Source organism: Phocoena sinus, chromosome 21, assembly GCF_008692025.1.
Source record: "Phocoena sinus isolate mPhoSin1 chromosome 21, mPhoSin1.pri, whole genome shotgun sequence".
NCBI lineage: Eukaryota > Metazoa > Chordata > Mammalia > Artiodactyla > Phocoenidae > Phocoena > Phocoena sinus.
In genome coordinates this window covers 155,323-168,553 of record NC_045783.1, presented here as the reverse complement: position 1 = coordinate 168,553, position 13,231 = coordinate 155,323, and the positions used below count along the sequence as shown (strand labels likewise).

Below are 13,231 nucleotides of genomic sequence, written 5' to 3'. Positions count from 1 at the left end.
TGAATCATCTGGGTGCTTCCCCGGCACCCTGACCCCGACCGCTTTGCCTGCTAGGCGTGAACTTCTTTTCAGCTCATATCTTTACCCTTCCATGGACTTCACAGTACCCCCCCCCCCCCGAAGAGCTAATTGGAAAAGTTTAAATAAAGCTTAAGGAGAATTTTTTCATGGGCCTTGTTCAATGGCCGTGATACAAGGCACAAGTTTTTATCCCAGATTTTACATACATATACGTGTATATTATGTATGTACGTGTGTGTGTGTGTAAGTGGTGTGTGTGTGTGTATATAAGTGGTGTGTGTGTATAAGTGATGTGTATGTGTGTGTATAAGTGGTGTGTGTGTGTGTGTGTGTGTGTGTGTGTAAGTGATCAGCTGGAACTGTCTGTTTTGAAGGTTCTAGCTAGGACATGGTCAAGTAAAATTAAGATTTTCCCATTTAACTTGTAACAATCCGAACAGTTAACAAGCATTTTGGTATGGACAAGCCACCATCACCACAAAGGTGCAGTAGAAAACCAAAGAATGGACTGGCCCTCGTCTTCTGCAAACACTGTAGACCATGTGTAAAGTAGAATTTAACCAAGGCCACATGTCCACCACAGTAACAGATGCTGGCTGGTGTGTGCCCTGGACCACAGACAGTAACAGCCAGATGTAGTCAGAGATTCTGGACATGACACAGAGACCCTACGACAACAGCATGGGGCTAGATTTGTAAAGTAAGCACAGTGGTCAGACTGTGTAGATGTGGGAGTGAAGGATTTGAAGTCCTTGCCAGTGAACCAGATGTTATCAAAGAAAAATGCATTCCAAAAAATTGTGACACTTCAGCACTTAGCCAAAAACAAGGATCATGTTTGTAACCTCCTGCTATTTCAACTAATTAATAATTTACAGTAATGTGGGTTCCACATTATCTGCTCTTAACTGCTCCTCGAAGGGCTAGAATCACGTTTACCACCATTTTATTTAATGTAGCCATGATTAATCTAGTAAGCAATTATTTCCCAATATCTTCTGGGTGGGGCGGGGCAGGGATTTGAGTAATGTGCAGAGATGTCAGGTTTACCACCTTCGTATCTTCTGAGCAAACTTTAAAGCAAATGCATTTCGGCATTTTTCTTATCGGTTGCTTAAGGTTACAAAATTTAATTGAAAAGGTTTTGAACAAATGCCAGGCTGTATTTCTGCTTAATGAAACCTTTTAAAAGAGCAGTTAATCTACTGCCTTGCACTTGTACCCAAGAAGTTGCTAAATTAGTTTACTGACAAAGAGAATCAATCGTCATAAACGGTGTTTAAACAATAGTGGGGACGCTGAAGAGTAAAAAGCGGCTGGTATTGGAACAGCATGATTTATTTTATCCTCTTGTTTGTGTGGTAACAGGTTAATGGCAGAAACCTCCTTTCAGTTGACTTTGATCGAACAACGAAGACAGAAAAGATCTATGATGACCACCGTAAATTTCTCCTGAGGATCGCCTATGACACATCAGGGCATCCGACTCTCTGGCTGCCGAGCAGCAAGCTGATGGCCGTCAATGTCACCTATTCATCCACGGGTCAAGTGGCCAGCGTCCAGCGAGGAACTACGAGTGAGAAAGTAGATTACGACGGACAGGGGAGAATCGTTTCCCGGGTTTTTGCTGACGGGAAGACATGGAGTTACACGTACTTGGAAAAGGTACGCCTGCACACCGAGGGTAAACACAGGTATTTTCCAGCAGTCACCCAAGCACACTTCCGGGGGGGCCAGTGTCACGTGACTGAGCTCCGCTTGTTATTCTGAGTACCCACGTGTAAATCACATCTGTAGAGCACTGATGAATTTCTGCATTAGCCACGGTGTTTCTCCTCAGTTAAGTTCTCCTCTCCGAAACCCTTTTACGTGATTTGTGCTGTGAACAAACAAGCCACAACAGCGCCCACCTGCCAACCTCATACGTCAACAACATTCACAGACTAGACCTTGAGCTTGTTAGTCATTTGTAAATCATCTCCGTGCGAGCTTTTTCATTTGAGAAAGAGCCTTACGCATTCGCACAGTTAAAGCTGTCAGTTTTGCGTTGTTGCCCGCAGAGCTTCGACATAACCATAAAAAGCACATACACCGACTTATGCATTAGTAACCAAAAGAGGCTGTTTTTTAAGAAAGCCACGCGTCTGGTCCTCTGTGGCCTCTCCCCTTTCTTCTGCATGCAAAGGGCAGCCATTCTCGAGACCTGTGCACGACACCAAACAGGACTACGTGTGCAGAATGCCAGGTGGTAGATGCCAGCTTCCGGGTGGTGACGGGTCAAGAGAGAATGAAAGTAAGAGGAAAGAGGAGGGACTTCCCTGGTGGTCCACCGGTTAAGAACCCTCCTTCTAATGCAGGGGATGCGGGTTCGATCCCTGGTCCGGGAACTAAGAGCCCACACGCCACAACGGCTGAGCCCGCGCGCCCCAAGGAGAGATCCCATGTGCCCCAACTAAGACCCGAAGCAGCCAAAAATAAATATTAAAAAACAAAGAAGAAAGAACAATAGAGGAAAAGACCACCCCTCTGTAGTTCCTTTCTGAAGAAGGAGAAGCCACCAAGAAGCATATCCATGGGAGGTTTCACCTGCCTTTGCGATGCAGCTTCGCACTGGCTTTGCGTTCGGGTGCCTCTCAGCTCAGGGGCACCCACACTGCCTGCGGCCGTCTCAGCTCAGTGCCTCTCAGCTCAGGGCACCCACACTGCCAGCGCCTCTCAGCTCGGTGCCTCTCAGCTCAGGGCACCCACACTGCGGCAGCGCCTCTCAGCTCGGTGCCTCTCAGCTCAGGGCAACCCACACTGCCAGCGGCCCTCTCCGCTTCGGTGCCTCTGCACCCTCAGGGCACCCACACTGCCTGCGCCTCTCAGCTTCGGTGCCTCTCAGCTCAAGCGCACCCACACGGGGGGGCCAGCCGGCCTCTCAGCTCAGTGCCATCCTCAGCTCAGGGACACCCACACTGCTGCGGCCTCTCAGCTCAGTGCCTCTCAGCTCACGGCACCCCACACTGGCCCTGTCGGCCCTATCAGCTCGATGCCTCTCAGCTGACAATGGGCACCCAACACGGGCCTGGCGGCCTCCTGCAGCTCCGGTGCCTCTCAGCTCAGGGCACCCACACTGCCAGCGTCCTATCAGCCTCAGGGCACCCACACTGCCAGCGGCCTCTCAGCTCAGGGCCTATCAGCTCAGGGGCAACCAACACTGCCAGCGGCCTCTCAGCTCGGTGCCTCTCAGCTCAGGGCACCCACACTGCCAGCGGCCCTCTGCAGCTCCAGGGCACCCACACTGCCTGCGGCCTCGTCAGCTCAGTGCCCATTCTCAGCTCAGGGCACCCACACACTGCCAGCGGCCTCCTCAGCTCGGTGCCTCTCAGCTCAGGGCACCCACACTGCCCAGCGGCCTCTCAGCTCAGTGCCTCTCCAGCTCAGGGGCAACCAAAACTGCCCAGCGGCCTCTCAGCTCGGTGCCTCTCAGATCAGGGCACCCACAACTGGCCATGCGGCCCTCTCAGCTCCGGTGCCTCTCAGCTCAAGGGCACCCACACTGGCCGGCTCTCAGTCAGGGCACCCACACTGCAGCGGCCTCTCAGGTGCCTCTCAGCTCAGGGCACCCACACTGCCTGCGGCCTCTCAGCTCAGGGCACCCACACTGCCAGCGGCCTCTCAGCTCAGTGCCTCTCAGCTCAGGGCACCCACACTGCCAGCGGCCTCTCAGCTCGGTGCCTCTCAGCTCAGAGCACCCACACTGCCAGCGGCCTCTCAGCTCAGGGCACCCACACTGCCTGCGGCCTCTCAGCTCAGTGCCTCTCAGCTCAGGGCACCCACACTGCCTGCGGCCTCTCAGCTCAGGGCACCCACACTGCCTGCGGCCTCTCAGCTCAGTGCCTCTCAGCTCAGGGCACCCACACTGCCAGCGGCCTCTCAGCTCGGTGCCTCTCAGCTCAGGGCACCCACACTGCCTGCGGCCTCTCAGCTCGGTGCCTCTCAGCTCAGGGCACCCACACTGCCAGCGGCCTCTCAGCTCAGGGCACCCACACTGCCTGCGGCCTCTCAGCTCAGTGCCTCTCAGCTCAGGGCACCCACACTGCCAGCGGCCTCTCAGCTCAGGGCACCCACACTGCCTGCGGCCTCTCAGCTCGTGCCCTCTCAGCTCAGGGCACCCACACTGGCCAGCGGCCTCTCAGCTCAGGGCACCCACACTGCCAGCGGCCTCTCAGCTCAGTGCCCTCTCAGCTCAGGGCACCCACACCTGCCAGCGGCCTCTCAGCTCAGTGCCTCTCAGCTCAGGGCACCCACACTGCCAGCGGCCTCTCAGCTCAGGCCTCTCAGCTCAGGGCACCCACACTTGCCTGCGGCCTCTCAGCTCAGTGCCTCTCAGCTCAGGGCACCCACACTGCCTGCGCCTCTCAGCTCAGTGCCTCTCAGCTCAGGGCAACCCACACTGCCTGCGGCCTCTCAGCTCAGTGCCTCTCAGCTCAGGGCACCCACACTGCCTGCGGCCTCTCAGCTCAGGGCACCCACACTGCCAGCGGCCTCTCAGCTCAGTGCCTCTCAGCTCAGCGCACCCACACTGCCAGCGGCCTCTCAGCTCAAGGCACCCACACTGCCAGCGGCCTCTCAGCTCAGTGCCTCTCAGCTCAGCGCACCCACACTGCCAGCGGCCTCTCAGCTCAGTGCCTCTCAGCTCAGGGCACCCACACTGCCTGCGGCCTCTCAGCTTCGGTGCCTCTCAGCTTCAGGGCACCCACACTGCCAGCGGCCTCTCAGCTCGGTGCCTCTCAGCTCAGGGCACCCACACTGCCTGCGGCCTCTCAGCTCAGGGCACCCACACTCGAGGCCTGTACGGCCTCTCAGCTCGGGTGCCTCCAGCCAGCGCACCCACACTGCCATGCGGCCTCTCAGCTCGGTCCCTCTCAGCTCAGGGCACCCACACTGCCAGCGGCCTCTCAGCTCAGTGCCTCTCAGCTCAGGGCACCCACACTGCCAGCGGCCTCTCAGCTCGGTGCCTCTCAGCTCAGGGCACCCACACTGCCAGCGGCCTCTCAGCTCAGGGCACCCACACTGCCTGCGGCCTCTCAGCTCGGTGCCTCTCAGCTCAGGGCACCCACACTGCCAGCGGCCTCTCAGCTCAGGGCACCCACACTGCCAGCGGCCTCTCAGCTCAGTGCCTCTCAGCTCAGGGCACCCACACTGCCAGCAGCCTCTCAGCTCAGTGCCTCTCAGCTCAGGGCACCCACACTGCCTGCGGCCTCTCAGCTCAGTGCCTCTCAGCTCAGCGCACCCACACTGCCAGCAGCCTCTCAGCTCAGTGCCTCTCAGCTCAGGGCACCCACACTGCCTGCGGCCTCTCAGCTCAGTGCCTCTCAGCTCAGGGCACCCACACTGCCTGCGGCCTCTCAGCTCGGTGCCTCTCAGCTCAGGGCACCCACACTGCCTGCGGCCTCTCAGCTCGGTGCCTCTCAGCTCAGGGCACCCACACTGCCAGCGGCCTCTCAGCTCAGGGCACCCACACTGCCAGCGGCCTCTCAGCTCAGTGCCTCTCAGCTCAGGGCACCCACACTGCCAGCGGCCTCTCAGCTCAGTGCCTCTCAGCTCAGGGCACCCACACTGCCAGCGGCCTCTCAGCTCAGTGCCTCTCAGCTCAGGGCACCCACACTGCCTGCGGCCTCTCAGCTCAGTGCCTCTCAGCTCAGCGCACCCACACTGCCAGCGGCCTCTCAGCTCAGTGCCTCTCAGCTCAGGGCACCCACACTGCCTGCGGCCTCTCAGCTCAGGGCACCCACACTGCCAGCGGCCTCTCAGCTCAGTGCCTCTCAGCTCAGGGCACCCACACTGCCAGCGGCCTCTCAGCTCAGGGCACCCACACTGCCAGCGGCCTCTCAGCTCAGTGCCTCTCAGCTCAGGGCACCCACACTGCCAGCGGCCTCTCAGCTCAGGGCACCCACACTGCCAGCGGCCTCTCAGCTCAGTGCCTCTCAGCTCAGGGCACCCACACTGCCAGCGGCCTCTCAGCTCAGGGCACCCACACTGCCTGCGGCCTCTCAGCTCGGTGCCTCTCAGCTCAGGGCACCCACACTGCCAGCGGCCTCTCAGCTCAGGGCACCCACACTGCCAGCGGCCTCTCAGCTCAGTGCCTCTCAGCTCAGGGCACCCACACTGCCAGCGGCCTCTCAGCTCAGTGCCTCTCAGCTCAGGGCACCCACACTGCCAGCGGCCTCTCAGCTCAGTGCCTCTCAGCTCAGGGCACCCACACTGCCTGCGGCCTCTCAGCTCAGTGCCTCTCAGCTCAGGGCACCCACACTGCCAGCGGCCTCTCAGCTCGGTGCCTCTCAGCTCAGGGCACCCACACTGCCAGCGGCCTCTCAGCTCGGTGCCTCTCAGCTCAGGGCACCCACACTGCCAGCGGCCTCTCAGCTCGGTGCCTCTCAGCTCAGGGCACCCACACTGCCAGCGGCCTCTCAGCTCGGTGCCTCTCAGCTCAGGGCACCCACACTGCCTGCGGCCTCTCAGCTCGGTGCCTCTCAGCTCAGGGCACCCACACTGCCAGCGGCCTCTCAGCTCAGGGCACCCACACTGCCAGCGGCCTCTCAGCTCAGTGCCTCTCAGCTCAGGGCACCCACACTGCCAGCGGCCTCTCAGCTCAGGGCACCCACACTGCCAGCGGCCTCTCAGCTCGGTGCCTCTCAGCTCAGGGCACCCACACTGCCAGCGGCCTCTCAGCTCAGGGCACCCACACTGCCAGCGGCCTCTCAGCTCAGTGCCTCTCAGCTCAGGGCACCCACACTGCCAGCGGCCTCTCAGCTCAGTGCCTCTCAGCTCAGGGCACCCACACTGCCAGCGGCCTCTCAGCTCAGTGCCTCTCAGCTCAGGGCACCCACACTGCCTGCGGCCTCTCAGCTCAGTGCCTCTCAGCTCAGGGCACCCACACTGCCTGCGGCCTCTCAGCTCAGTGCCTCTCAGCTCAGGGCACCCACACTGCCTGCGGCCTCTCAGCTCAGTGCCTCTCAGCTCAGGGCACCCACACTGCCTGCGGCCTCTCAGCTCAGGGCACCCACACTGCCAGCGGCCTCTCAGCTCAGTGCCTCTCAGCTCAGCGCACCCACACTGCCAGCGGCCTCTCAGCTCAAGGCACCCACACTGCCAGCGGCCTCTCAGCTCAGTGCCTCTCAGCTCAGCGCACCCACACTGCCAGCGGCCTCTCAGCTCAGTGCCTCTCAGCTCAGGGCACCCACACTGCCTGCGGCCTCTCAGCTCGGTGCCTCTCAGCTCAGGGCACCCACACTGCCAGCGGCCTCTCAGCTCGGTGCCTCTCAGCTCAGGGCACCCACACTGCCTGCGGCCTCTCAGCTCAGGGCACCCACACTGCCTGCGGCCTCTCAGCTCGGTGCCTCTCAGCTCAGCGCACCCACACTGCCAGCGGCCTCTCAGCTCGGTCCCTCTCAGCTCAGGGCACCCACACTGCCAGCGGCCGTCTCAGCTCAGTGCCTCTCAGCTCAGGGCACCAACACTGCCAGCGGCCTCTCAGCTCAGTGCCTCTCAGCTCAGGGCACCCACACTGCCGCGGCCTCTCAGCTCAGTGCCTCTCAGCTCAGGGCACCCACACTGCCCTGCGCCCTCTCAGCTCAGTGCCTCTCAGCTCAGCGCACCCACACTGCCCAGCGGCCTCTCAGCTCAAGGGCACCCACACTGCCTGCGGCCATCTCAGCTCAGTGCCTCTCAGACTCAGGGCACCCCACACTGCCAGCGCCTCTCAGCTCAAGGCACCCACACTGCCTGCGGCCTCTCAGCTCAGTGCCTCTCAGCTCAGGGCACCCACACTGCCAGCGGCCTCTCAGCTCAGGGCACCCACACTGCCAGCGGCCTCTCAGCTCATTGCCTCTCAGTTCAGGGCACCCACACTGCCTGCAGCCTCTCAGCTCAGGGCACCCACACTGCCAGCGGCCTCTCAGCTCAGTGCCTCTCAGCTCAGGGCACCCACACTGCCTGCGGCCTCTCAGCTCAGGGCACCCAACACTGCCTGCGGCCTCTCAGCTCAGTGCCTCTCAGCTCAGCGCACCCACACCTGCCAGCGGGCCTCTCAGCTCAGGGCACCCACACTGCCAGCGGCCTCTCAGCTCAGTGCCTCTCAGCTCAGGGCACCCACACTGCCAGCGGCCTCTCAGCCTCAGTGCCTCTCAGCTCAGCGCACCCACACTGCCTGCGGTCCTCTCAGCTCAGTGCCTCTCAGCTCAGGGCACCCACACTGCATGCGGCCTCTCAGCTCAGGGCACCCACACTGCCATGCGGCCTCTCAGCTCAGTGCCTCTCAGCTCAGGCCACCCACACTGCCTGCAGCCTCTCAGCTCGGTGCCTCTCAGCTCAGGGCACCCACACTGCCTAGCGGGCCTCTCAGCTCAGGTGCCTCTCAGCTCAGGGCACCCACACTGCCAGCGGCCTCTCAGCTCAGGGCACCCACACTGCCTGCGGCCTCTCAGCTCAGTGCCTCTCAGCTCAGGGCACCCACACTGCCAGCGGCCTCTCAGCTCGGTGCCTCTCAGCTCAGGGCACCCACACTGCCTGCGGCCTCTCAGCTCAGTGCCTCTCAGCTCAGGGCACCCACACTGCCTGCGGCCTCTCAGCTCGGTGCGTCTCAGCTCAGGGCACCCACACTGCCAGCGGCCTCTCAGCTCAGGGCACCCACACTGCCAGCGGCCTCTCAGCTCAGTGCCTCTCAGCTCAGGGCACCCACACTGCCTGCGGCCTCTCAGCTCAGGGCACCCACACTGCCAGCGGCCTCTCAGCTCAGTGCCTCTCAGCTCAGGGCACCCACACTGCCTGCGGCCTCTCAGCTCAGGGCACCCACACTGCCTGCGGCCTCTCAGCTCAGTGCCTCTCAGCTCAGCGCACCCACACTGCCAGCGGCCTCTCAGCTCAGGGCACCCACACTGCCAGCGGCCTCTCAGCTCAGTGCCTCTCAGCTCAGGGCACCCACACTGCCAGCGGCCTCTCAGCTCAGTGCCTCTCAGCTCAGGGCACCCACACTGCCTGCGGCCTCTCAGCTCAGTGCCTCTCAGCTCAGCGCACCCACACTGCCTGCGGCCTCTCAGCTCGGTGCCTCTCAGCTCAGGGCACCCACACTGCCAGCGGCCTCTCAGCTCAGTGCCTCTCAGCTCAGGGCACCCACACTGCCTGCGGCCTCTCAGCTCGGTGCCTCTCAGCTCAGGGCACCCACACTGCCAGCGGCCTCTCAGCTCAGTGCCTCTCAGCTCAGGGCACCCACACTGCCTGCGGCCTCTAAGCTCAGTGCCTCTCAGCTCAGGGCACCCACACTGCCAGCAGCCTCTCAGCTCAGTGCCTCTCAGCTCAGGGCACCCACACTGCCAGCGGCCTCTCAGCTCAGTGCCTCTCAGCTCAGCGCACCCACACTGCCAGCGGCCTCTCAGCTCAGGGCACCCACACTGCCTGCGGCCTCTCAGCTCAGTGCCTCTCAGCTCAGTGCACCCACACTGCCTGCGGCCTCTCAGCTCAGTGCCTCTCAGCTCAGGGCACCCACACTGCCAGCGGCCTCTCAGCTCGGTGCCTCTCAGCTCAGGGCACCCACACTGCCTGCGGCCTCTCAGCTCAGTGCCTCTCAGCTCAGGGCACCCACACTGCCTGCGGCCTCTCAGCTCGGTGCCTCTCAGCTCAGGGCACCCACACTGCCAGCGGCCTCTCAGCTCAGGGCACCCACACTGCCAGCGGCCTCTCAGCTCAGTGCCTCTCAGCTCAGGGCACCCACACTGCCTGCGGCCTCTCAGCTCAGGGCACCCACACTGCCAGCGGCCTCTCAGCTCAGTGCCTCTCAGCTCAGGGCACCCACACTGCCTGCGGCCTCTCAGCTCAGTGCCTCTCAGCTCAGGGCACCCACACTGCCAGCGGCCTCTCAGCTCAGGGCACCCACACTGCCAGCGGCCTCTCAGCTCAGTGCCTCTCAGCTCAGGGCACCCACACTGCCAGCGGCCTCTCAGCTCAGGGCACCCACACTGCCAGCGGCCTCTCAGCTCAGGGCACCCACACTGCCTGCAGCCTCTCAGCTCGGTGCCTCTCAGCTCAGCGCACCCACACTGCCAGCGGCCTCTCAGCTCAGTGCCTCTCAGCTCAGGGCACCCACACTGCCTGCGGCCTCTCAGCTCAGTGCCTCTCAGCTCAGGGCACCCACACTGCCTGCGGCCTCTCAGCTCGGTGCCTCTCAGCTCAGGGCACCCACACTGCCAGCGGCCTCTCAGCTCAGTGCACCCACACTGCCTGCGGCCTCTCAGCTCGGTGCCTCTCAGCTCAGCGCACCCACACTGCCTGCGGCCTCTCAGCTCAGTGCCTCTCAGCTCAGGGCACCCACACTGCCTGCGGCCTCTCAGCTCAGGGCACCCACACTGCCTGCGGCCTCTCAGCTCGGTGCCTCTCAGCTCAGCGCACCCACACTGCCTGCGGCCTCTCAGCTCAGTGCCTCTCAGCTCAGCGCACCCCCACTGCCTGCGGCCTCTCAGCTCAGTGCCTCTCAGCTCAGTGCACCCACACTGCCTGCGGCCTCTCAGCTCAGTGCCTCTCAGCTCAGCGCACCCCCACTGCCTGCGGCCTCTCAGCTCAGTGCCTCTCAGCTCAGGGCACCCACACTGCCTGCGGCCTCTCAGCTCAGGGCACCCACACTGCCTGCGGCCTCTCAGCTCGGTGCCTCTCAGCTCAGCGCACCCACACTGCCAGCGGCCTCTCAGCTCGGTGCCTCTCAGCTCATGGCACCCACACTGCCTGCGGCCTCTCAGCTCAGTGCCTCTCAGCTCAGGGCACCCACACTGCCTGCGGCCTCTCAGCTCGGTGCCTCTCAGCTCAGGGCACCCACACTGCCAGCGGCCTCTCAGCTCAGGGCACCCACACTGCCAGCGGCCTCTCAGCTCAGTGCCTCTCAGCTCAGGGCACCCACACTGCCTGCAGCCTCTCAGCTCAGGGCACCCACACTGCCAGCGGCCTCTCAGCTCAGGGCACCCACACTGCCAGCGGCCTCTCAGCTCAGTGCCTCTCAGCTCAGGGCACCCACACTGCCAGCGGCCTCTCAGCTCAGTGCCTCTCAGCTCAGGGCACCCACACTGCCAGCGGCCTCTCAGCTCAGTGCCTCTCAGCTCAGGGCACCCACACTGCCAGCGGCCTCTCAGCTCAGTGCCTCTCAGCTCAGGGCACCCACACTGCCAGCGGCCTCTCAGCTCAGTGCCTCTCAGCTCAGGGCACCCACACTGCCAGCGGCCTCTCAGCTCAGTGCCTCTCAGCTCAGCGCACCCACACTGCCAGCGGCCTCTCAGCTCAGGGCACCCACACTGCCTGCGGCCTCTCAGCTCAGTGCCTCTCAGCTCAGGGCACCCACACTGCCTGCGGCCTCTCAGCTCAGTGCCTCTCAGCTCAGGGCACCCACACTGCCAGCGGCCTCTCAGCTCAAGGCACCCACACTGCCTGCGGCCTCTCAGCTCAGTGCCTCTCAGCTCAGGGCACCCACACTGCCAGCGGCCTCTCAGCTCAGGGCACCCACACTGCCAGCGGCCTCTCAGCTCATTGCCTCTCAGTTCAGGGCACCCACACTGCCTGCAGCCTCTCAGCTCAGGGCACCCACACTGCCAGCGGCCTCTCAGCTCAGTGCCTCTCAGCTCAGGGCACCCACACTGCCTGCGGCCTCTCAGCTCAGGGCACCCACACTGCCTGCAGCCTCTCAGCTCGGTGCCTCTCAGCTCAGCGCACCCACACTGCCAGCGGCCTTTCAGCTCAAGGCACCCACACTGCCAGCGGCCTCTCAGCTCAGTGCCTCTCAGCTCAGCGCACCCACACTGCCAGCGGCCTCTCAGCTCAGGGCACCCACACTGCCTGCGGCCTCTCAGCTCAGTGCCTCTCAGCTCAGGGCACCCACACTGCCAGCGGCCTCTCAGCTCAGTGCCTCTCAGCTCAGGGCACCCACACTGCCTGCGGCCTCTCAGCTCAGGGCACCCACACTGCCTGCGGCCTCTCAGCTCAAGGCACCCACACTGCCTGCGGCCTCTCAGCTCAAGGCACCCACACTGCCTGCGGCCTCTCAGCTCAGTGCCTCTCAGCTCAGGGCACCCACACTGCCAGCGGCCTCTCAGCTCAGTGCCTCTCAGCTCAGGGCACCCACACTGCCTGCGGCCTCTCAGCTCAGTGCCTCTCAGCTCAGGGCACCCACACTGCCTGCGGCCACTCAGCTCAGTGCCTCTCAGCTCAGCGCACCCACACTGCCAGCGGCCTCTCAGCTCAAGGCACCCACACTGCCTGCGGCCTCTCAGCTCAGTGCCTCTCAGCTCAGGGCACCCACACTGCCAGCGGCCTCTCAGCTCAAGGCACCCACACTGCCTGCGGCCTCTCAGCTCAGTGCCTCTCAGCTCAGGGCACCCACACTGCCAGCGGCCTCTCAGCTCAGTGCCTCTCAGCTCAGGGCACCCACACTGCCTGCGGCCTCTCAGCTCAGGGCACCCACACTGCCTGCGGCCTCTCAGCTCGGTGCCTCTCAGCTCAGCGCACCCACACTGCCTGCAGCCTCTCAGCTCGGTGCCTCTCAGCTCAGCGCACCCACACTGCCAGCGGCCTCTCAGCTCAGTGCCTCTCAGCTCAGCGCACCCACACTGCCTGCGGCCACACGGCAGCAGAGGCACAGACACAGCTCCCAGCCTCACTGCCTGCCCCTCCTCGGTTACACAGAATAACCCTGTACTCCGAACACTCACACGCACGTCACTGTCGCGCTCACTCGCCCCGTGGTGTCTCCACCAGAGATGCTCTGGACCTACCTCTCCCCTGCACCTGAGCCGTCCTGGCTACTTCCTCTTCCTGAGGACCAGTTCGTGTTCAGAGTTCACCTTCAGGCAGCCCGCTAACTCTCCAGTGCTTCCAGCTACCACCCTACTTGCCAATTTCTCCTCTTGCAAACCCGCCTATGTGCCGTCCTTAGAAGAGACGCACCCCTGAGACCACGGAGGAGACCCATTAGGTGACAGTTTCCCTCCAGACTCGTCATCACACGCTATGGTTAGTCCTCCGGCTGTTATTTGTTGAGAGAGCACAGAGTAAGCCCCCTCCACACTTACTTTCCTGAGAGCAAATACCGACACCTGGAGAATAGCTCATCCTGCAACCTACAAGCCCCGAGAACACTCCTGCCTGAAGTTGCTGGGAGTGGAACACTACCTCATTCTGCAACACTCTTCCC

The 13,231-nt window shown here is 62.5% G+C and overlaps 1 protein-coding gene across 5 annotated transcripts in view; it reads left to right on the top strand.

Annotated features, from left to right (window-relative positions):
- The window catches only part of TENM3 (teneurin transmembrane protein 3), a 454,793-nt gene that overhangs the window by 429,522 nt on the left and 12,040 nt on the right, over positions 1–13,231 (top strand). For all 5 annotated transcript variants that reach the window (XM_032618480.1, XM_032618479.1, XM_032618478.1 and 2 more), the window contains one exon: positions 1,390–1,686. In XM_032618480.1, the coding sequence (XP_032474371.1) occupies positions 1,390–1,686 (297 nt within the window). The remainder of the gene's footprint in view (positions 1–1,389; positions 1,687–13,231) is intronic.